Source organism: Melanotaenia boesemani, chromosome 11 (genome assembly GCF_017639745.1).
Source record: "Melanotaenia boesemani isolate fMelBoe1 chromosome 11, fMelBoe1.pri, whole genome shotgun sequence".
Lineage (NCBI taxonomy): Eukaryota > Metazoa > Chordata > Actinopteri > Atheriniformes > Melanotaeniidae > Melanotaenia > Melanotaenia boesemani.
In genome coordinates this window covers 35,759,899-35,784,026 of record NC_055692.1, presented here as the reverse complement: position 1 = coordinate 35,784,026, position 24,128 = coordinate 35,759,899, and the positions used below count along the sequence as shown (strand labels likewise).

The window sequence follows — 24,128 nt, the reverse complement described above, 5'->3', positions numbered from 1 at the left end:
GCCCCCTCAATCAAATGCGCCGAAATGGGCAAATCTCTCCAAACGCTCTCTCCCCTCTGTACTGAACTCTGTGTGTCGGAGCTTCACAGGATCCATTGTACTGTCTTCAACAAGTCCTTCCCACCACCACAGAAAACAGCCAATCAGTGTTTAGTATGCAAATGAGTTGACATACAGCCTGATCTTGCGGTGTCATATTTCTCCCCCTCGTAGAGAGAGCGGCTGCTGAGCTCCAGCGGTAAAACTTATAGAGTAAAGCTCTGTTAAATGTGTTGTAGCGATACTGAATAAATACTTATAATAACAGACGTATTTATTGCATCTATTCTGTCAACTGGGGTTTGTTTCTGTTCTATTTAAACGTGTCTACGCCTGTTAGTAGGAGCAGTGATCAATCACGCACGGGCCATAGATGTGACTGCCTCCTCGGTACAATACAGACTGAGGGAAAACGAGCTGCGCATATGAGACCCCTCAAGCTCCGCCCAGCCTTTAGTTCAGCATGCTAGTTTGAAGAAAAAAATAACAGAAAGTTTCACTCTACATTCCCGCTGCTTTCAGCAGTTCAGCTCAGAGCTTCATGTATGCCTTGTTGGTTCTTAAAATTTTGATGAAGGATCATTTAGTTTTTACTCATTTTCATTTATTATTATCATTATTTCCCCCTGAAGATTCACTGCCTTATTTTGGTAGGGGGTTTAATTTTTTGCTCTGTTATTGTTGTGCTTGATAGTTATGATTCTTTAATCATTATGGTCTATATACAGACAGAAACAAACACACAGATAGTTGAGTTTATTGTTATTAGTTTCAAATTTATTCAAAATGCTTAGACATCTAATGGCTGTCCAATAGGGCAATTGTTATTTTGTTGGTTGTTAAAGCTTTGATAATGGATCATTCTTTTCTTTTTTCTTACTTCATTTTGTTATTGATATTTTCTGTTCCCCCCCTGAGGGATTGCCACCTTATTGTGGTCAGGGGGTTTGCGTGCCTCAGTGACCCTAAGAGCTATACCAGCAGGAGCTTTGGTTTCAGGTGGGACACCCAAGCTGGACAGGTCTTAGAGTAGAGGCCTGACAAAGTGCAATCCATTTCTTTGAAGTTGGACTCCACTAACAGCACAGTTCCGTTAAAGAAACACTTAAAAAACAACAACAAGAAAATGCTGAAGTATGTACTCATAATGCCCCCTTCAAATTTATGCCTGCCCCCTCATGTATGCATTCCTAGAACCGGCCCTGGTTTGTACCTTAATACAGGTCAGTAGTCACTCAATGCCAAACAATGGCCTGTAATGGCAGCATCCTCACCATGCTTTCTTTTCTCTTTGTGTTCATGCCTGTAGCATGTTGCTGTTTCCATCTCACAACTAAATAAAACATCACATAGCTATGCCACATTGTCTTGATCACTCAGTAAAACAATTAACAACACATTACATGTGCAAAAGAAAGATCTCTGCTTTGTCAGAAAATGTTTAAACTCACCAAATCCGTGATCGGCTGCAACAAAACACAGAATCCCAGAATACAAACACATGAACAAAAACAGCTCCAAAAACAAAGAAAAAACAAGAGTAAAACAAGTGAATTAAACTAAATAATCTAATTTTTCTTAGTTTGGACTCTCTGCCTAACAAGCACACATACCTGTGTGTATCGGGTGGCACCGCAGGGTGTCGCTCTGCCCTCGGGGCTGTTCCTCTATAAAAGGGGAGGTGGCACCGTACCAGGGAGCGCCAGTTTCCTGTTGAGTTGCCAGGATGTTGCTGGGACACGTCAGTCTTGGTGCAGGTTGATTTTAGCAGCAAACAGGTAAATATGTTTTTACATGTTGAATTTTATATTGTGGATGAGTTTTTAAATGTAGCTTGTAATGCAGGGTTGGGATCTGAGTGATGTTGGTCCTTGGAATAAATAAGACTGAGCGAGGGAATTCAACGCTGCAGGTATGTTATTATTAATGTGTCTTTGAGATTGAAATAAAGTGTTTTGGTTGTAGTAATTTTGTATTTCTTTTTTTGCTGTTGTCGGGTACCGTTACCTGCTATCCTTTTAAGACTTTTGTTTTTCACTTTGGTCCGCTCCTGGTCCGAGTTATCTTTTATGGTTGTGATAATTGTAAGAGCGGACTGTTTATTTTTTCTGTTTGTTTGTTTGGTTTGTTTGGGTCACTCCTCTGAGAATGATTTTAGTCCTCCTGTCTGTAGCCGCTCGGACACGAAAGATTTTGTCGGGATGAAAATCTAAGTGGGTGAAAAACAGCAGGTAGATTATGTCAGGTGTAGCTCGAGCTTCTGTGTGTGGACGCTTGTAAATGTTCAGGTTAGCATCGGCTCGCTAGTTTTTGTAAAACCACAGGTTTCTGTTGTCCTACAACCGTGTGCTGGGGCCTATTTCCAGAAAGCAGGTTTAGTCAGAACTGAGTTATTTCACACAGGAAACTGATTTTTCTGTTTCACAGAGTTCAGCTGGACTCTGAGTCAGTTACCATGGTAACAGACTCTGAGACTTACTCTTAACTCTGAGTTTCTCCTCTTCAGCTGCACATTCAGATTGAACTAAATTGCTGACGTGGCGTCTCTCTTTTTCTTTTGAAAGATCAGTCGACATCAAATCCTTCACCGAGAGTCTGATCAGACCTGGTTTAGATATTTAATCCTGATGATCTTCTCTTGGAGAACTGTCGATTCTCCCTGCAGTCCGTTAGTTATCTGAATAATATTCTCAGCCCTCATTTAACTTTCCCAAATTCATCTAAAAAAAAAAAAAAAAAGAAAAAATCTTTTATCGTACTCCGGTTTATTTCTGCGAGTGGCAGTTTTCTGTACGTTAATGATGATGCGCAGCATGTTTCCATGACAACCGTTTGTTGATGCTTGTGTGCATGCAGCGGATGGAAGAGCTGCCGTGAACTCTGTATGTGCTACGCATGGATCCTTTAGAGACAGAAGAAGGATTTACAGAACTTCATTATAAATACTGAACTCAGAGGAATGACCTTACACAGGTGGGTAATGGTGGAGCTGACTGGGGGTACTGGAACCATGGAGCCAGGAAGAGAACAAGTCCATGTGTGGTGGGTTAAGGTCCGACAGGGAGTGAGCATGGTGCTGGGGAACATAAGGACCGGTGAGTAAATGGGAGGCAGGTGTGACTGATCTGGGGAGATTGGCTGTAGTGCAGAACTGGAGTGAATGTGGCCGATGCGAGGATCCGGGACCGGTGTGGAAAGACAGCACAGAATGTAACAGTATGCAGTAATTACTTCTAATTAATCAGTGTCATATAAAGACAAATACATTTCCTGTAAGTCGGTATGCAGTTTAGGATTGTACCATTTTCAAATTCAAATTTATATTTTACAACCTTTATTTATGAATCTCTTTTCATGTAACATGAAGTTTTTGTCCTGCAGGACATTTGATCATCAATTTGTGTCACAAATGTTCTAGTAATTATATTTCTATTTGGGTTTTACAGGTTTTTATAAGGTCATATGAAGTTTAAAAGTATACTTTCAAGTATACAACAAGTACACTCATCTACTGCCACTGTAGTAGTTATATACTTCTAATCCATATTTTAGTTTATTGAAGTATACTTAAAGTATACTTTATGAACTTAACATTTTCCAATTTAGTTCAAAGAAGTACTAAGTCAGTAAACTTTCTGTCTGCGTACCCCTTAGAAAATAGGTAGTTGCACTCCTGATGCTGCCACGTGTTTCTAGCATTAGTTTGGTTGGTAGGCGACACATGCGACGCGTTACCTCACGTTTATGTGAAGTAACGTGTCGCATGTGTTAGTTGCAGTTATTGACTTAAACACTAGAGACACACAAGCCAACATGAGTGTGGTACTACATGTTTATAAAGACTATACAGACTGAGCAGACCCCCCCCATTGACCGTATTGCTAATTATTTTCTGTGTGATTTAGTTTATGTTGGAAGAGCAGTGTAACATCTGGCCAACAGAGGGACTGTGGGCTGGTGCTGCTGTAAGCTGACACAACATCACCAGTAAAGTGAGATGTGAGGCAGACGTGTTTAACACTGCAGCACACGAGACACAGCCACTAAGTGCCTTATTGTTATATTCCAACAGGAATAAAAAGATTAATTGTGCTACACAAGAAGCAGACATGGAGTTATTCTCATAAGTGTAACGTGAGCATGAACACGAGGTCGGAGGTAACACAATGGAGGATAGGTTTGAAGACCGTCTCTCTGATCTTGTCTTCAACATCTGTATGATATTTTTTTCTCCTTGTTGCACAGTAATAAACACTCGAAATAGTAAGTTCTGGTCGTCCCTACATCTGACAATAAAAATATGTGTATATAAAACTCTTCTCTGCATTATAATTAACGCCAAACTGAGAGCAGACTTTCAGTCTGCATACATCAGATAGTTAACTGTGGTATCACCAATTATTCATCCTGTTACACATCATTTCATAGCTTTCATAAGAAACCCATAAACAAAAGAGGAGAATAAATGACACAGAGTAACCCCATTTTATGTACACAGACTGATGTACAAACCACAAGGACAACTTTCTTTTTAAGATTTATGAACCCTCTTTAGTATAACCTATAGAATAACTTTTCATGATTTACACAGTCAAATGCTTTAGAGGCATCAATTAAACACCTAAAAATTGTGAAATTGTGCTGATTATACAAATCCAGAATCCATTTCAGGGCAAAAAAAGACCCAAAAAACACATAAATGTTCCATCTTTAGTTTTAAAGACAAACTGGTTTTCAGAGATCAAGACAAAATATTCCATCATGATTAAAACAGTCCTTTCAAGAACCTCGATTAAAGTAATAGACATGGCTACAGGCCAATAATTACCCTCCTTTTTTCTTTAACCAGCTTCGTCTTTTATGATGGGTACCAACATATCTGGTGACATTAAGTCTGGAAGGATCCCATAAATTATCCCAGCTCCAGTTAGCTCTCATTTCAGAGCTAACCAGCATCATGCTGAGCTTTTAGCTGAACACGGTTAGCAAGACTTATCTATTAAACAAGGAGCACTTTATCAAAAGCTGGAGTCAGTGATTACTGTTTTCTTCATCTTTTAAAAAACTCCCCAGGCATCCATTTCAGTCACAGCCTCATGGTTTTATACGCAGCTGCAGGCGGAGTGGAAGGTGGGAATGAAAACATGGTACGATGACTTCACTGCATCTTTTTATGTCTCTGAGAATGTACAGCATCATGATCTCGTTCTCCGTCACCATGTTTATCGTCTGAAACTGATGTCAGAACTCAGGGATTCACTCTGTGCTGCCCTCTGGTGGACGTACCGGCTAACTACCATGTCAACATGAAGGACACGTGTGGGCAGTGATGTCTGACTATGCTTGAAGTGGAGCTAGCTATTTCTGTACAAAAAGTCATCATAAATGAGCCATAAAGCCACAAAGCCTCATTTATGCTGACTTTGAATGTAATTAGACAATACAGAGGATGGTGGTGGTCTGTGAGGCCATCAGAACGTTGCAGCTTCTTCTTCTTTGTTCCTTTCACTGGTCACACCTCAGCTTTTACCCAACAGTACCTGGAGCTCTGTTTGCTGCATCTGGGTACTCGTCCATCTCTGAAAACTGACTGAAATATGCACGTAATGAAGGCAGAAGATCGACAGAAAGCCAAAGTTTGCATATTTATTTCAGCATTAATGAGCACTTAGAATTTCTCCTGCAGCAGTCTGTTAAAGAAGGAGCTCCACGCTCCCTCCACCACGTCGTCTGGTGGGTATGGAGTATTGAATAGTGCAACATGGACATCTGATCTGAACAGTTTATTTTTTTATTGGTGAACCGTTTATGCAAAACAGCCTTTTTTATGGTGGATCATTCTCTGCAGCTTTCATGGAAATTAATTTTCTTATCACTCAGTTTGCATCCAGTCTCATCATGTAGTTACAACATAATTCATCATAAAGTATTTAATGTTCTCCTCTTTCAGCACACAACACACGAGTCACCCTGATATAAGCAGAGATTATGTAACTGCCTCCATTATTATCTGGAAGCTGAAGGTTAAACCTTCCTGTTTTTATTCTGACTTTCAACATTAATGTGAGTCAGACTTCAACATGCTGGCTGTGGAAATATGTTTAATAAAACTTGTGTCCTGATCTGTGGGTTCTAGTTTTCCAGCACACTGTGGTCAAAAACCAGACGAGAGAAGAAATCTCACAAAGGTTTTACTGGCCTGTAATGTCTGAACACATGACTTTGTGGGTCAGGGTTTAGTTTTAGATTCTTGACTTTGTTATGTTTGTACAATGCTTAATGTCCTGCAGGGGCAACAACAACATTTAATACACAACAACTCCACATGAACATGAATTTATAAATCAGATGGAGCTTTAACGCATTTCAAAACCTTCTGTAGTTTTACGTTATGAGTATTATATCCGCTCAGGTGAGTCCTTTTGTGGCAGCCAGACCAGCATAGTCCAGATCAAACAAGAGGTGGAGGACACACCAGTAAAGGTAAGAACTACTTCCTCTGTCACGATGAGAGGAAATAGTTTACATAAGTCTTAAAAACTAAATCATATTATTTTAACTACTTGGCATGGATCTGGTGGGGAAACTTAAAACCACATCTGGTAGTACTGGTAGTACTTATGTGATTACTACACCAAGTGGCTACAAGCTTATTCCTTAAAGAGTAAAAGTACTGAGGAGGTGACCCAGTGACCCAGAACGGGTCGGCACTGATCAGGAGAAGGAGTTTGTGAAGGAAGTATAACTGATCCAAGTCAGACCCAGATCTCACATTATAGTGTGACAGTGGAAAAAAAAGAATATTTTATTTAATGTGGTGGACGCCTTCATTTGTTTTCCTTGTTTAAAATTAATGTTTAATTAACATTTAATTTAAAAGAACAATAAATCTGACGTTACTCAGGAAGTAATCAGTACTTGAGTAGTTTTTTATTAAGTACTTTTTACTTGAGTAATTATTTGGATGACTACGTTTTACTTGTACTTGTCATATTTTGCTAAAGCAACAGTACTTCTGAGTATAATTTTAGCTACTTTACCCACCTCAGCATATTCTGTTAGAAGAGTCCAGACTAGAAGAGGAGGGACCTGGGTCACCATTTCTGATAGAGTTTAAAAGTCTAAACCAACAGCGCATATATAAACTTTTAATCGTGTACACAGTGGTAAACCTTCAACCTCTCAACCATGCAAACACACATTTACACACCGCTGTCAGAGGGCGGAGCTTCCTCACCGATGGATGTCAGAGCATGAATAATGTGTCTGTTCTGGTTTATTTATTACGGTTAAGACTGCATTTCGGTCTGTATTTCTTTTTTTTTTTTACTTTTTTTATTTCAGTTGAATGAAATAATTATGAACCTTACAGTCCAATGTTCAGTTGTACCACACACACATGTTCCACTGGGCAGATCATGGACCTCGTCTCAGTTGGTATATACAGACACTGTGGATGGTCCAAGAAGGAGGCAGGTTTTAAGTTTAGTTGGAGACCCGTTCTCTGGAGGGACGGCTCGCGCTTCACCATCTGGCGATGTGATGAAAGAGTCTGGGTATGGCACACACACACACACACACACAAAAAGACATAAAAGTGACACAATGAATTAATTAAATATATCATTAAATAATTACTTAAATAAAAATTATAATTAAATACATTAATGTGTTATTAATTATATTGTTATATATATATAATTATTTTACTATTTAATGAATTATTCATGGTCCTGTGTTGCATGGATTTATTTCATTGGTCAGCCCATCAAACTCAGTGGGCGGTTCCTGACGCCTGATTGGTTGCCCTTTCCACAAGTCCAGGCAAATACACTCCAGATAACGGATCAATGCAGAGCTGGTGAACACACTCCAGCACACTGTGTGGCCTTATTCCTCTACGTTGGTTTAGTGTGGCGTTACATCTCAGCCAAACTCTCCGATCCAGGAGTTTCAATTAATCGCAGGTGTGAACGCAGCACGTTGGTACAGCAAGTTCAGGGGTTTGATGAGGACGATAAGAAAAAATGTATGTTTAACCTTTTGACTAAGGGCGAGCAGAGTAATGAAAACTATCAACAGACTCATCTTCATGTGTCTGGTTTCTAACCTGTGGTTCAGGGTTCTGCTGCTGAGCTGCTGCCTCGGTAAACCGTCCCTGAGTGGACTCTGCTCCCCTTTCACCCTTCCTCCAGTTCCCCCAGACCCGCCTGCACCTGATCACCATAAAAAAATATCCTCTGTAAAGCTTTACTACATTTACATATGGAAAACATTCTGACTTAACCGTTAAGATATTTTCAATGGTAAAATAAACTGGCTGGTTTTTCATCCTGTTCCCTGCCAGTCGTGGGTTTTGTGTTTTTACTGTCTTACTTTCAATGATGAAAACATATAACAGGTCCCTGCTATGGTTTGGACATAGAAAGAGGTTTTATTGTTCACACACTCTCACCGGTTCCTTCCTTCCTGACAGCAGCATCACGACTGGCTTCTGGCTCTGCTTCTGACACTAAATCACAGTTTAAAAATGCTCATATTTCTCACCACAAATCTCCCTTTTTACAAAACCTTCTGATCGACTCAGGTCAGTTTAATTCATGTGGAGCTGAATCATCGATTCCCTGCCGCGTCCACTCTTTGTCCCGTCCACACTTATAGTTGGTGACTCCATCATTAGAAACCTTCGCTTTTTTAATGCAGTCACTCACTGTGTTCCTGGAGCCACAGTACCAATATTACTGAAGCAACTCCCATCTCTCCTCAACTCTGTCCCGGCCACAATCCATAGGGTAGTTGTCCATGTTGGTACACCAGCAATCCGAAATAACTAAGAAGGATTTCCGTGAACTTTTTTCTCTCCTTCGTTCCCACGGATTATCCGTGTTTGTCTCTGGCCCTATCCCCACTCTTCACCGGGGCAGTGGCAGGTTCAGCAGAATCTTGTCACTTAATACAAGATTCAGATCTCTTAACATGTGTTTTATTGATAGTTTTAATCTGTTCTGGGGACGTTCGTCTTTATTTCACTCAGACAGTCTGCATCCCAATAAGCTTGGTAGCCGCTTGTTAGCGGCTAATCTGCAACACGCCGTGCAGGTTTTCCCACGTGACTGACTATTTACACCACACACCACCTCAGCACATGCTCCTTCATTGCCTGAAACCATAACACTCAAACGCCCCTTTAGCGCCACCTGTATGCCTGACACACCACAAACACGTCCCATAAGGACTATAATCCGTGCCAGAGCCCCAAGGACAGTCTCTAAACTCATTACACGTCACAATGTAAATCTCCGCCCACTCAGTCGTGCTGACTCACGAGCTGTGTGCTCCAGCGGCATGGCTCAATGGGTAGAGTGGTCGTCCTGTAACCTAAGGGTTGCCGGTTCAATCCCGGCCCGGAGAGCTCACGTCGAGGTGTCCCTGAGAAAGACACCGAACCCCTACTTGCTCCTGATTGGTCATGGTTAGCGCCCTGCATGGCAGCTTCTGCCATCAGAGTGTGAATATGGGTGAATGTGACGTATATGTAAAGCGCTTTGGATAAAAACGCTATATAAGTACAGACCATTTACCAGCACTGTACGATCTGCGCTGGTGAATACTAGATCCCTTTCAAATAAAACTTTTATTATAAATGATTTTATTACTACACACAATCTGGACTTTCTTTTAATGACTCAGACATGGCTGAAACCAAGTGACAACAGTGCTTTCACTGAGCTCTGGGATTCTGGATATTGTTGCACCTTTTAAGTCTAAATCTACCAAACCCAAACCTGAACCCTGGCTCAATGACGCCACCCATGGCGTCAGACAGCGCTGCAGACAGGCGGAGTGCAGGTGGAAAAAGGACAGGCTGCATGTGTCTCTGGGAATTTTGAGAGACAGTTTGAAGGACTATCATAGAGCAGTGAAAGAGGCCAAGTCTCAATATTTGTCAGATATAATCACCAACAGTTTCAGTCATCCTAGAGTATTGTTCAACACAATTAACTCTGTTATAAACCCTCCCACTGTTCTGTCTAATGTTTCAGCTTCAACCTGTGAAAATTTTCTTCACTTTTTCACCAATAATTTGGTATCTGTGAGACAACACATTAAGAATAATATACATGCTTGTGCTGAACTGTAGACTCCTCCTGCACCGTCTGCTGTTTTGGAAAGTTTTGAGCAAGTGTCTCCATCACTTCTCACTGGTATTAAACCCAGTTACTGTCCCTTGGACATTGTACCTGCAAAGGTGCTTAAAGAAGCTTTTATTACTGTTGGGCCATGCCTTCTCTCTTTTATTAACAGCTGCCTCAGGTGTGAAATGTTTCCAGCTGCCTATAAACATGCTGTTGTCAAGCCACTACTTAAAAAACACAACCTTGACCCATCTGTTTTATCAAATTTTAGACCTGTCTCAAGTTTACCTTTTTTATCGAAGGTTTTAGAAAAAGTTGTTTTTATTCAGTTGCAATCATTTTTAGAGAACAACACTGTTTTAGACAAATTTCAGTCTGGATTCAGATCACGACACAGCACAGAGTCTGAGCTGTTAAAAGTGCAAAACGACATTCTTTTATCTCTTGATTCCAAGAAGCCTGTGTTGCTGGTGATGCTGGACCTCACAGCAGCTTTTGATACTGTGGACCATTCAGTCCTCATCACTCACCTGTCCCAACTGGTCGTCTCCGTGGGACTGTCCTGCAGTGGTTGGAAACTTATTTGACTGGTAGGAGCTTTAGGGTGATAATAATTGACCTCTCGTCCTCTACGGTCCCTCTAACCACTGGTGTGCCACAGGGCTCCATCCTTGGGCCATTGTTGTTTTCTCTTTATATGTTGCCTCTCAGCTCAGTCATCTACAAACATAACCTTTTCTTTCATTTTTATGCAGATGACCTTCAAGTATACCTACCCATTGGTCCTAACAATCCCAGTTCACATGTGTCCATACAAAACTCTTTGGCGGATATTAAGATGTGGCTTTCTCAGAATTTTCTGCATCTAAATGAAAGCAAAACTGAGTGTATTTTGTTTGGTCCTAACTTTTTTGAGGATGTACCTGATCTTGGTTCTCTTGGTCCGCTCTGTAAAGCAGATGTAAAAAACCTGGGAGTGAAGTTTGAAGCCTTCCTTTGTCAGAAGGACCTGGAGAAGGCTATGCATGCTTTTATCAGCTCACGTATTGACTACTGCAATGCTCTTTCTATCGGTCTGAACCAGTGCACACTCAATCGGCTGCAACTGGTGCAGAATGCTGCTGCTCGGCTTCTGACAAACACTCGACGACACAGTCACATTACTCCTGTTCTGTACTCCCTCCACTGGCTCCCGGTACACTTCAGAGTTGATTTTAAACTTTTAATGATTGTTTTTTTAAAGCCATTCATGGACTTGCACCTTTTTATTTATGTGAACTGTTATTTGCACATAAACCCAGCAGAGCCCTGCGTTCTGCAGGCCAACACCTGCTGGAGGTCCCCAGGACCAATTGCAAGCAGTGGGGCGACCGTTCATTGGCTGTAGCCGGTCCCAGACTTTGGAACACTTTGCCACTTGAGTTGCGGACGATCACAGATCTGCTTTTGTTCAAAACTAAGCTAAAAACTTATTTGTTTAGACTTATTTGCTACTTAACTACATTGCGACTCTTGTTTTACACTAATTTACTCTGAAAATGTTTTATTTTTGTCTAAGCTGTTATTGTTAACCTGTTTTTAGTTGTTTTTATTCTCTTATTATTGCACGTCGAAAAGCACTTTGGTTCAGCTGTTGCTGTTGTAAAGCGCAATATAAAAAAAGTTTGATTGATTGATTGATTGATCTCAGGGCACTTTTCATATAGAACAGGTCTAGACCGTACTCTTGGTTATATTAATGCTAATAATATTCACTGAATGAGTGATCCTACCTGCCCACTCTGGACTTGTGGGCTCATGGCTGCTGCTTGGTGCTGGATCTTGCTCTGGCTCTTCTTCTGTTTGTACAAAGTCCTGTACTGATGTATACATATTAACCTTTACCTCTGTATTATTTTAATTTCCTAAACTGTCATTTAAAACCTTCCTGATGGTCCCATAAGATTTTCTTTTATTTTCAGTTGAAACTGTCGTGTTTGTAAATGTTTCTGTACCTTGGTGCAGAGACCTCGATATACTCAGAGTCATGAGGACTGGCCTGCATCGCCTGCAGCTCACGCAATCAGGCTCATCTGCTCCACCTGGGTCTCATCAGCACTCAGTCTCCTCACCTGTTCATCATCCTATATAATCCCTCCTCGATGTCTGCTTCCCTGCCAGATGGTCATTTACCTTCCCTGTTAGATATTCTGCAGTAAATCTTGTCTTGTTTTAGAGCCCGGTTGCTGACCTCGCTGCCACTCAAGGACTCCCTGATTGCCTGATCCCTGCCGGACCATCCTGAACTCTGCCTACCTGGATTAGACCTTTATCTGGACCGACCTCAGCTACCTGCCTAGCCCCTCTTCTTGGACCTGGTTGCTGCTCCTGCCGTCCGTTAGCTCCTTTCCTGCATCTAATAAACTGTTAAACTCATCACCGTGTGGGCTGAATTTCTGGGTCTTCCTGAAACGATCATTACACAGAGTTACGACATCCATGGACTTCGCTTACTTAGAGCTTACTTTCATCTATTAAAGCCAGATGTGTGGTAGCAGGTAATGTCCCAGCAGTTTGGATTTAAAGTCAAAGACACAAAACAGACAAGAAGATCCCTTCAGACAGGATTCTGTCCTTCAGCTGCTTTTCAATGTTTGTATTTAAAAGTCCAAATCTGCACCGTCTCTCTTAAGCTGGATTTTTTTAACTTGATCATGCTTAGTTCATGTTCTTCCCTTTTTGTCTTTTAATTTTAAATTATGCTTCATATATTCTTATGTTTTAATGTCTTTGTAAAGTAGTTTGAATCACATGTTTTTGAATTGTGCTGTACAAATAAAGTTTCTTTGCTTTGAATGTAAAAGGAAAAGTCTCACTGAGCAACAACCTGGTTTAACTAAAAACTCACTGGTGGGACTGGCACCGAGAAAACAAGAAAACAAGGGGAACCTTTAAAAATCAACAGGGTAAGACGATAAAGTAAATAAACCAGTTTAATAAATCAGCATAATGAAATGATAGAATAAAGCTTGGGGGAGGAAAAAATAACAAACTGATAGATAGTCAGTGTTCCTGCCTGCTGCTCCTGAATAAAGATGTTTTTAAATGACAGTAATGGTTAAATTAGCTACAGAACATGAATGTAGAGCAGCTGTAACATGAGCTAATATCAATGAGTTTTACCAAATAAGCCAACAAGTATGTGTGGAAAAGTAAAGCAAGAGTAAAGAGGGAAGATAAAACAGGGAACGGGTGAAATATAAGTTAATTAGGAATCAAGTTTAAGTGATTATTACTCAGTTATTGGTGGAACATGGAAAGCAAAAGGGGACACGGTAGTTTTAATGAATATTTAAACAGTTTAAATATTTAAATATTAAAATTTAATGGAGAAAAGCCAGTAGGCCAACCACTCTGTGATTTCCTATTATATGTAATGGTTATATAACAGTCAGTCATGGTGAACTGTGCAGCATTTGGACGTCTGTCCGGTCTGAGAGGCTCCCCAATGTATGGATTTCTATCTTTTCTATCATGGTGGTGCAACAAGAAGTGTTTGATGTTGTTGTGATGTTATAATTTGATGTTGTACATAGCCATGTGTGAAATAAATAAATAAATGAAATGACATTTCAGAGGGACCCAGAACGGAGGAAGAGGCGGCTTGTAACGTCGACAGGAAGGATTTTAATACATCTGCACGAATAAACAGCAATAAGAAACTGTGTGCTACGTTATGTCTACAGAGGTGACAGAACAAAACCTTTTTATTAATTTTTAATATGTTTTCACTAACCTAAGTTATATTGAATATCAAATTCTATGAATCTATGAATAACACTTGATCAGTACACTGAATTAAATAATATAAGACCGTGACCACATTTATTCAAACTAAACAAAAGAGCTGGGAGCCATGAGGTAAAAGGACAACATCTAAACACACAAAGGCAAAATACATTTAAACAAAAACTTATCACACTGAACAGAAAGAATTATTTTATTACAGGACATCTGACAGAACGTACATGCATTTACGTGACTTATCAGACTGATGTTGCATCGACTTTCCTCTGAAAACGAACGGAAGCATTGGTGATGAACGCAGTCTGATCCGGTGTTTGGAGTTATTGAACATCTACAGTAACCCGGAAGTGTGCCGACATTTTTTGTACAAGGAGCCAATGAGAGTGTCGCGACTCTGAGTTTATCGAGGGTGGAATAAAGCTGCACCGAGCTCATGAATGAATGAATAAATAAATAAAGCCAAGTTCAGCACTGTTACCAGATTTAAGCTGAAAACCCTGCCAATCAGATTAATAGGAAGAGTTACCGCCCCAACAGACAAACACGCCCACTAAAGAGAGAGCTAGCCGAGTTTTCCAGAGAGAGCTACTGTGCTGCGTTCAGGGACCCGCGATTAATTAAAACTAGTGATCAGAGCAATGCTCTGCTGTTGAATTGATAAATATGCTCCTCGAGGTATTTACACTAAGTGAGAATCAAACAAAGTATTTAATTAAGAGCTGATCAGCAATGAGAATCCCACAGTCAAAGAAGTTTTGGCTGCACGAGTCTGAACAGATGGATTTGGGTTTGGTTTATAAAGGCCAGCATGACTGATCACATCAAGGTAAATCATTAGTACTCTGTTTCAAAGGAATGTTAGAAGATTGGAAGGGGAAGTGGAGAGCTCACTCAATTCTTATCTGGGTACCAGTCATCCTCCTTCCTCAGTAAAACACAAGACAAGGTTTTGTAACAATACAAAGTGCATGTGTATAAAATTTTCCATTACATGTGTTACATGTTTTCTCCATGTCATTTTGTTATAAGGTGAAACATTTTAGTGTTAGAAATATATTTTAATGCAAGTGCTTGTCTCGATCCAGCAGGAAGTGGGATGACACAGGCTGTCTTACATCATCAGCCATAAACAACATCAGGGAGAAACCGAAGTTTAACATCATGATAATTCATGTTTTAATGTGTCAGTGACGAAGATAAAGACTGCTTCCTGATGTTCAACCTCTAACAAACTAAAAATCATTCATTTGATTTAACTGATATTAACAGATTAAACTTCCATCAGGTTGAACGTTGACCAGAGCCCGATGAGTTTGCTGCGTGGATTTCAGGAGAGTGGAAACTTCATAGCTTGTGTCACAAAGAAGAAACAGGTTGGTGAGCTTCAGGGAAAACTTTATTAGCTATTGTAATAATTGATGTAACGTAATATACTATATGATACTATACAAAACTGTATTTTCATTGTACTATATACACTACCGTTCAAAAGTTTGGGGTCACTTTCCTATTGAATCCCATGACAAAGTGACCCCAAACTGTGTTGGGAACGGTAGTGTGTGTATATATATATATATGTATATATATATATATATATATACATATATATATATATATATATATATATTAGTATGTATTAGTATGTATTAGAAAACCCTTCCCTTACCCAACCCTCCATCTCCACTGGGTAGGCTGTGTGACTGTACATCTCAAGCTCGGGTCCTCTGTCAGTCCTTCAGTCCTTCATTTTTCTCCAGGTTCTCGTGTTCCTTTTTCTTGATATTTCCATCTTTGGGGATGGCTACATCCATGACTATGTCTGGTTGGTTGACCACCACTATTTTGTTGGTTTGTGTCTGGAAGTGCCACAGGATCTTAGCTTTCTCATTCCCCACCTCCTTGATTCTGAATGTGACCTAGGGGTCTCCAGTCTATATTCTGCACAGATGTTTCTGTACGCTGTGCCGGCTACTTGGTTAATATATCCATGTATTCTTTGCCTGCCAATATCTATCACCTTGCTATGAGGTGCTGGATTGTTTCAGAGGCGTCTTTACACAACCTGCAGCTGGGGTCCTGCTTAGTGTGGTAGATCTAGGCCTCGATTGCCCTGGTACTCAAGACTCGCTGCTGTGCTGCCATGATTAGCGCCTCTGTGCCGTCCTTCTGTCCAGTCCTTTCTAGTTATTGGCAGGACTTGTTCATATCTGCCACTTCAGCTATTTGTCGGCGGTTCATCCCATGCAGGGGTTTGTCCTCGATGATGGCTCCTCCTTTTCATTCTCCTCCAGGTTGCATTGCCCATCTTCCTGGTGTATCTATAGAACTTAGATGTTTCATCTTGGATAGTGGCTCTTACGCTCACTAGTCCTCAACGGAATCCTCTACGCATGGTAATCAGCTTTGTGCTTCAACATTTGTGGTTTGAAGTTCCATATATATATATATATATATATATATATATATATATATATATATATATATATATATATATTCCCCCAAAGAATATGTTGACAGCCAGCTTTGCAGCTGGTTTAACTAAATTCTCACCTACTGAATGAGGTTTTCCTGCTTTGGTGATCAAGAAGGACACCTTGTATGAAGCCTCTGCCTTTGTATTTTGTAGTTTGTTCGTTTTTTTTGTACGGACCAATAGTGAACCAGGGACCACACTTTGAGAAAGGCTGTAATATATACACTGCTCAAAAAATAAAGGAAACACTTAAACAACACAGTGTAACTCCAAGTCAGTCACACTTGTGTGAAATCAAACTGTCCACTTAGGAAGCAACGCTGACTGACCATAAGTTCCACATGCTGTTGTGTAAATGGAACAGACAACAAATAGAAATTATAGGCAATTAGCAAAACACCCCCAATAAAGGAGGTTCTGCAGGTGGGGACCACAGACCACGTCTCAGTTCTGCTTTCTGGCTGATGTTTTGGTGACTTTTGAATGCTGGCGGTGCTTTCACTCTAGTGGTAGCATGAGACGGAGTCTACAACCCAAACAAGTGGCTCAGGTAGTACAGCTCATCCAGGACGGCTCATCAACGCAAGCTGTGGCCAGAAGGTTTGCTGTGTCTGTCAGCGTAGTGTCCAGAGTATGGAGGTGCTACCAGGAGACAGGCCAGTCCATCAGAAGACGTGGAGGAGGACAACAACCCAGCAGCAGTACGCTACCTCCACCTTTGTACAAGGAGGACCAGGAGGAGCACTGCCAGAGCCCTGCAACATGACCTCCAGCAGGCCACAGATGTGCATGTGTAGCTCAAACGGTCAGAAACAGACTCCATGTGGGAAGTATGAGGGCAGACGTCCACAGGTGGGGGTTGTGTTTACAGCCCAACACCGTGCAGGACGTTTGGCGTTTACCAGAGAAAACACCAAGATTGGTAACTTCACCACTGTGTTCTTCACAGATGAAAGCAGGTTCACACTGAGCACATGAGACAGACGTGTTAGAGTCTGGAGACGCCATGGAGAACGTTCTGCTGCCTGAACATCCTCCAGCATGACCGGTTTGGCAGTGGGTCAATGGTGGGGGGTGGCATTTCTTTGGGGAGCCGCACAGCCCTCCATGTGCTCACCAGAGGTAGCCTGACTGCCATCTATGGCAAGCCGTTTTAACATTTAATAGTTAAACATGCCTATCCAGTCTTAAATACAAAGATATCACCAACGTAATTTTGACTAGTCATTGTTACATTTGGACTAGTCAAAATGTCAGTTAGAGATATCTTTAATTCAGTTTAGACTAGTCACAATTTACAGTTATGATATCTATAGTTCCGTTTTGACTAGTCAAAGCTCAATTACAGATATCTACAATGAACTTTACCTTCAACTCGTCACATATCTTACACAAAATAGCAGATATCTATAACTGAGTTTTGACTAGGCAGAAGTGAGATTAAAGATATCTTTAATGTCATTTTGACTAGTCAAAGCAGATACACGATGCCTTTTTAACATTTAATACAAAATCTGGATATGTAATACAGATATCTGCAACCTAGTTCTTCCTAGTATAAACTTTAATGTTAGATATCCACAACAGCATTCCTCCTATCCACACTTCACATTAAGGATATCCACTACGTCATTTCTCCTAGTCAAAATGACATCACGTTCTCCATTCATTTCTATGGGTGACGTCATTAGAGATATCTGTAATTCAATTACGGATATCCACAGTTTTAATTATGGATATCCTTAACAGAACTATGACTATCCATAATTGTAGTTTGAGATATCCACAATATGATTTTGACTAGTCATTACTCAAGTTAAAGATATCTAAAACTCCTCTTAATTAAAGATATCTGTCATAACTTTTATAGATATTGAAATGTGTGTTTTAACTATCAAAAATGTTTTATAGATATCTTAAACTGTCCATGTGACTAGTCGAAACTAAAATAAAGATATCTTAAGTTGTAGTTGTGACTAGTCATAATGTATTTTTAGATATCTGTTATTGAGTTGCAGATATCTTCAATCATTTTTTTATTAGAGATATCCACAAGAGGAGATATCTTTAACAACTGTTTTGCCTAGTCAGAAACAAATTATAGATATCCATGCACAGAATTCTTACTAGACGAAATTACATAACAGATATCTGTAATTACAGCATAACCGCGTAACAGGGCTATTTAAAATCGACCGAAAAGGCGGTAAGCACCTGTAGCAGCAGCAAGCATATGACAAGCAAGCATGTCAGGCCAACAGCAAGAAATAGAAGGTGCTGTTTTTGACCGTGTTTTTAGTGCTGCGGCCCGTGCAAGGCAGGAGTTTTCAAGAAATGAAGACAGCTTATTTTCGTCCACAAGACAACTTTTTCGCCGAAGGCCTGCATTAATTCGAGGTAGGATTCATTAGGCTAGTTATCTAACTAGCTAACGCTAGGTGAGTTTGACACAGCAGCTAGTTAGCAGTTATTTGATGTTTTTTATTTCGTTTTCAGCTATATTATGTAATCACATTAATGGGGTTAAACGTTTTTATGGCAATACGCTTGTTGGTCAGTTTTTATCATTGTAATGCATTCCACAGTCTTGGACTTGTTTGTTGCAAAGAATGAGATTATTGTGTTGCTACGGTGATATGGCTGGAAAGAGGTCATGGTCAGAGGCTCAGATTTTACATTTAGGGACTACTCATGTCGCGTTTACAGATTGCGTTTACATGGCACATCATATTCAGATTAAGCCTCTTAATGAGATTAAGCTCATACTCCGTTTAAGGTGTTTACATGAACAGCTGGAATTGTAATATTCCATTTGTACCTGTTAACATGATATAAGCATGTTTTGACTAAGCTAGTTCCGAGGTAAAAAAAAAACAAAGACAGAAAAGAAAGAAAAAGAAACGATTGATATTATTATTAGAAATTATTAAATTATTAGAAATTGTGTTAATGATGTAAATCTTTTTTTCAATGTCAAATTAGTAAATTATAGCAAATTGGTAACATTGTTTTAGTAATGGGTAGGCATTTTATAAGCTACTTGCTTCAGCCTACACCCTTTCGGTCTTTGTTTTTTTTTGTTTTTTCCTTTCTGTAATATGTTTTATTTACTTTCACTATGCCGAAATAAATAAATAAATAAAAATAAATAAATATATAAAATAAATTTAAGCGGACATTTCAAACATTTTTGTGTTGCCAAATTGCCTATATTAAAGAAAAGGATATGGTTAATCTTAGCATGAAGCCTGTGGGTAAAGCTAATGCTACAGTGAACGCTTTAGCCTATTTATAAATATATGTACATGGACTATTCCAGTTGGTAGTATGAGTTTATTCTTATTATGTACATTATTCGGAGTAAGATGTGCCTTGAATACGCAGTCATTGCTTTACATTTACGTTCGTTTTATGTTTTTTTTTTTTTTTTTTTTTTACCTTACTTGCAAGTTGTTCGAGCCAGATATTAAGCTCTGCTAGCACACAATGTTTTTATTCTTATTCTATTGTTTTCTGATTGGTATTTGTATTTGTAGGAAGTTCTGGTGGTCGCATGCAGCACGTCATATGGAAAACGAGCCTATTTCTTCTGCCTGGGCCAGATAATGAAGTGCTGCCTGCAACAACAGAGTTGGTCCAAATGGCCAAACATGGACTTGGTAAGTACCATATAACAGTGCACCCACATTTGATGTAAAGTTAGTTGTTACAGCATCTAAACCAAGGCATTAGTGAAAAGTTATATTCATTGTCTTTTCTAAGATTATATTACAATACATTTACATTGTTAGTCTCGTGATATTGTGTTGTGATACAGTTGTTGTGTTTCCAGGACTCAGTGAATTTAAAGCGCCAACGGTAAAACCTTTAACCTCTATGTACTGTGTGGCCCTGGTCCATTCTATCACTCACCTGTGTGGTCCTGTTCCAGCCTAGCACTCACCTGTGTGGTCATGCTCTATTTTAGCACTCACCTGTGTGGGCCTGCTTCATCCGAGTACTCACCTGTGTGGTCCTGCTCTATTCTAGCACTCACCTGTGTGGTCCTGCTTCATCTGAGTACTCACCTGTGTTGTCCTGCTTCATCCGAGTACTCACCTGTGTTGTCCTGCTCCATTCTAGCACTCACCTGTGTGGTCCTGCTTCATCCGACTACTCACCTGTGTTGTCCTGCTCCATTCTGGCACTCACCTGTGTGGTCCTGCTCTATTCTAGCACTCACCTGTGTGGTCCTGCTTCATCCGACTACTCACCTGTGTTGTCCTGCTCCATTCTAGCACTCACCTGTGTGGTCCTGCTTCATCTGAGTACTCACCTGTGTTGTACTGCTCCATTCTAGCACTCACCTGTGTGGTCCTGCTTCATCCGAGTACTCACCTGTGTGGTCCTGCTCCTTCCTAGTACTCATCTGTGTGGTCCTGTAAAGCTCTAGTCTAGTACTTACCTGTGTGGTTCTGCTCCATCCGAGTACTCACCTGTGTTGTCCTGCTCCATTCTAGCACTCACCTGTGTGGTCCTGCTTTATCCGAGTACTCACCTGTGTTGTCCTGCTCCATTCTAGCACTCACCTGTGTGATCCTGCTTCATCCGAGTACTCACCTGTGTTGTCCTGCGCCTTCCTAGTACTCATCTGTGTGGTCCTGTAAAGCTCTAGTCTAGTACTTACCTGTATGGTTCTGCTCCATCCTAGTACTCACCTGTGTGGTCCTGCTCCTTCCTAGTAGTCACCTGTGTGGTCCTGTAAAGCTCTAGTACTTACCTGTGTTGTCATCCTCCTGCAAAAAATAACACTTTTTGTTCTTGTACATCTGAGTCATGTTTCATACACTACATATTTAGGCTTGAGGCGTGTGAGCACCCCTAAATCAGGTGGAATGAAGCTTGAGACTTGGCTTTTGTTTTCACTTGCCATTAATAATTTAGTATTAATATATATTTATTCTTTCTCTTGTTTTTAGGAAAACCTGCACATGAGTCCCCCTGCACAAGAGTGAAGTCAAAAATTGATCTAAACTGGAGTTTATCTGATTTGAATAATTTCATATGTCAAAGTTATCCAAAATTTAACTTAAATTTAGTGGGGTTTCAATTGGCACGGACTGGGAAGGGAAGGAAGATACAAATACTAAAAGTGGCCTCAGTACAAGAACTAAAGAAATCAGTGGGGAAAAGCCGACTTTACATCATCCCACAGGGCCCCATTTTGCAGGTACGGATATGATGTCTCTCTGAGAACTATGTCTTTTCATTATCTGTGTGATTAGATTTTTTTTGTATGTGAATTAAAAATGCAACATGTCCCCACATAGATTACTCAGACTACTCCATCCGATGAACCAGTCTCTGTTGATGAACCAGTCTCTGTTGATGAACCAGTCTCTGTTGATGAACCAGTCTCTGCTGATGAACCAGTCTCTGTTGATGAACCAATCTCTATTGATGAACCAATCTCTGTTGACGAGACAGTGAGTCCCCCAAGGGAAGTTCGGGATCAGGTAAAGTTTTTTTTTTCTGCTGAGTAAAATTTTATATTTGTGTGTGTACTATCTTTACTGTCATGGCAATCTTTTTCTGTACCTGACTTAACACTTACATGGTTATCTACCTTATAACTTTATACTTTGCTTATTACTTGATACTTTCATGAGCCCCTACCTCATAATATACCATAATTCTACATTTTTAATCTAGGCTTTGCAAGAATGGAGAAGGTTAAGAGAAGAACAGGACAGAGACTACAATCAATCTTTAATTGCTGATCAAGAAAGCGTAAGTGTATTTCTGTGAGCATATGACATGGCAATTTCATGTGAGTGTGGTCCAGATATTTTTCCTGATCTTTCTTGTTTTTTTTTCTACAGAGAAGGAGGAGGTTGGCTTTTGAGGAAGATGAGAAAAACCGTCTTAAGGTGAGTCTGAGCTATACTTTCAGTTAATTTAAAGACTCACTATATGTTTTATAATAAAAGAAATTACCTTTTAGGCAATTGAGGCGAGGCGCCAGCATATGGCCTTGTTGTTGGAGCCAACAGGTGGTGTCCCATTAAAATTTAAATATCCTGATGGGCACATAAAACAACGAAGGTTCAACATGTCGGAGCCGATCCATGTGAGGATTTCCCCATTTTTAGTATCAGCCAAAACTCACTACACAGTTGATTAAAATTTTGTCTTCTGTCCTTGGACCATAAGTTTAGAGTAATGACACACATTTCAAATGTTTTAGGTTTTGTTTGACTTTGTTGGTCAAATTGAAAGTGCAAGTGAGGTTTTTACTGTGCAAGAGGCCACTGCACAATTCTCCATCAAAAGCACATGCACAGGAATAATATGGGGCCATATAAGAGGACCAACCACCTTGTATGTTCTTTGGCTGTCATTTCATGAAGTTAAGGTAAATTGAACTAATGCATTTTAAATTACTTTAACAATATTTTGTTATAACAGTAATCAGATTGTCTGTTCTCAAATCAGGAGATTCTAGGCCAGGAAAATCATGAGTCCCCTACACAATCACTGTCTCAACCTGAGGTAAATTAAACTGCATTTTAAGTTCAACAGTATTTTGTCATAACAGTAATCAGACGTCTATCTGTTCTCACATCAGGAGATTCAGGAGTCCCCTGCACATTCCCCGGCTCAGCTTACCACAGAGGGGCCACTGGATATTTTCCCAGTTGAACCATCCCCTCCAGTCATTATTATTGACGAAGGGCCTGGTCAAAGCGAACCCCTGGATATTGAGGAGTATGAACATTATATTCCATAAATGTTCCATAACACCTTAAATGTTTTTTTTTAACATACTACATGAATCTGTGTTTTTGGTAGGAATAATCTTGGGAACATACTATTGAAGCTGAACAGCCACGTCGACGCTGACTCGTCCCAAGTCAGTAATCAGATTAACATCTGTAGGGACAGTGTTTTCAATTGCAGCCTTAGAGCCTTCAATAGAAAAAATTTCAACCCTGAAGCAAAGCTGGATGTCGTCTTTATAGATGAGGGTGAAAATGCTGAAGGGGCAGTTGATGAGGGGGGTCCCACTAGAGAATATATTAGACTGTTGATTAAGGACATTCATAAGTGTCCCATTTTTGAAGGCCATGAAAAGAAACGTCAACTTCGCCTTGATACACATGGTTAGTACATTCTTAATTGTATGTCCTGTATACTATGCCTTCACAGATAGTAGTATTTGTTTCTCTTGTTTTCTTTGATGATCTAAAAATATAATTTGTAACTTCACACTTGATTCTATAATTGGCAATAAAAACATATTCCATAAAATTTAGGACATTAAATGATAATTATTCAGCATTTTCTATGTCCTTTTCCTTTTAGCTTTCCAGACGAAACTGTACACGGCAGTAGCAAAAATGCTCACTGTGTGTACTGTCCACGGGGGAGTGGGTCCGCACTTTTTCTCAGAGAGGCTTTACAATCAAGTGTGTGGACTACAAAGTCCTCCTACCAAGATTGAAGAGATTGGGGATCATGCCTTTCGAGAGCAGTTGATCAAAGTAAGTGGACAATAGCTGGCATGTTTATCACACGTATCATTTTTAATGGGGTTAGGGTCCTATATTTATTTTGCCAATACAATTGGCCTTCTGGCCTTTGGGATACAAACAGATTTCAAAGACTACCACTTGAATTTTATAGCTCGCCATGGAGCATAGGCCATTGACAAC

The 24,128-nt window shown here is 40.1% G+C and overlaps 1 protein-coding gene across 1 annotated transcript; it reads left to right on the top strand.

The window, feature by feature from the left end:
* Window positions 1-19,828: 19,828 nt before the first annotated feature.
* LOC121649052 lies at window positions 19,829-23,203 on the top strand. The gene is made up of 7 exons (XM_041999580.1): window positions 19,829-20,093; window positions 21,393-21,643; window positions 21,744-21,929; window positions 22,126-22,203; window positions 22,296-22,343; window positions 22,909-22,965; window positions 23,042-23,203. The coding sequence occupies exons 1-7, from the start codon at window positions 19,988-19,990 to the stop codon at window positions 23,201-23,203; spliced, it is 888 nt and encodes a 295-aa protein (XP_041855514.1). The 5' UTR covers window positions 19,829-19,987.
* Window positions 23,204-24,128: the final 925 nt, after the last annotated feature.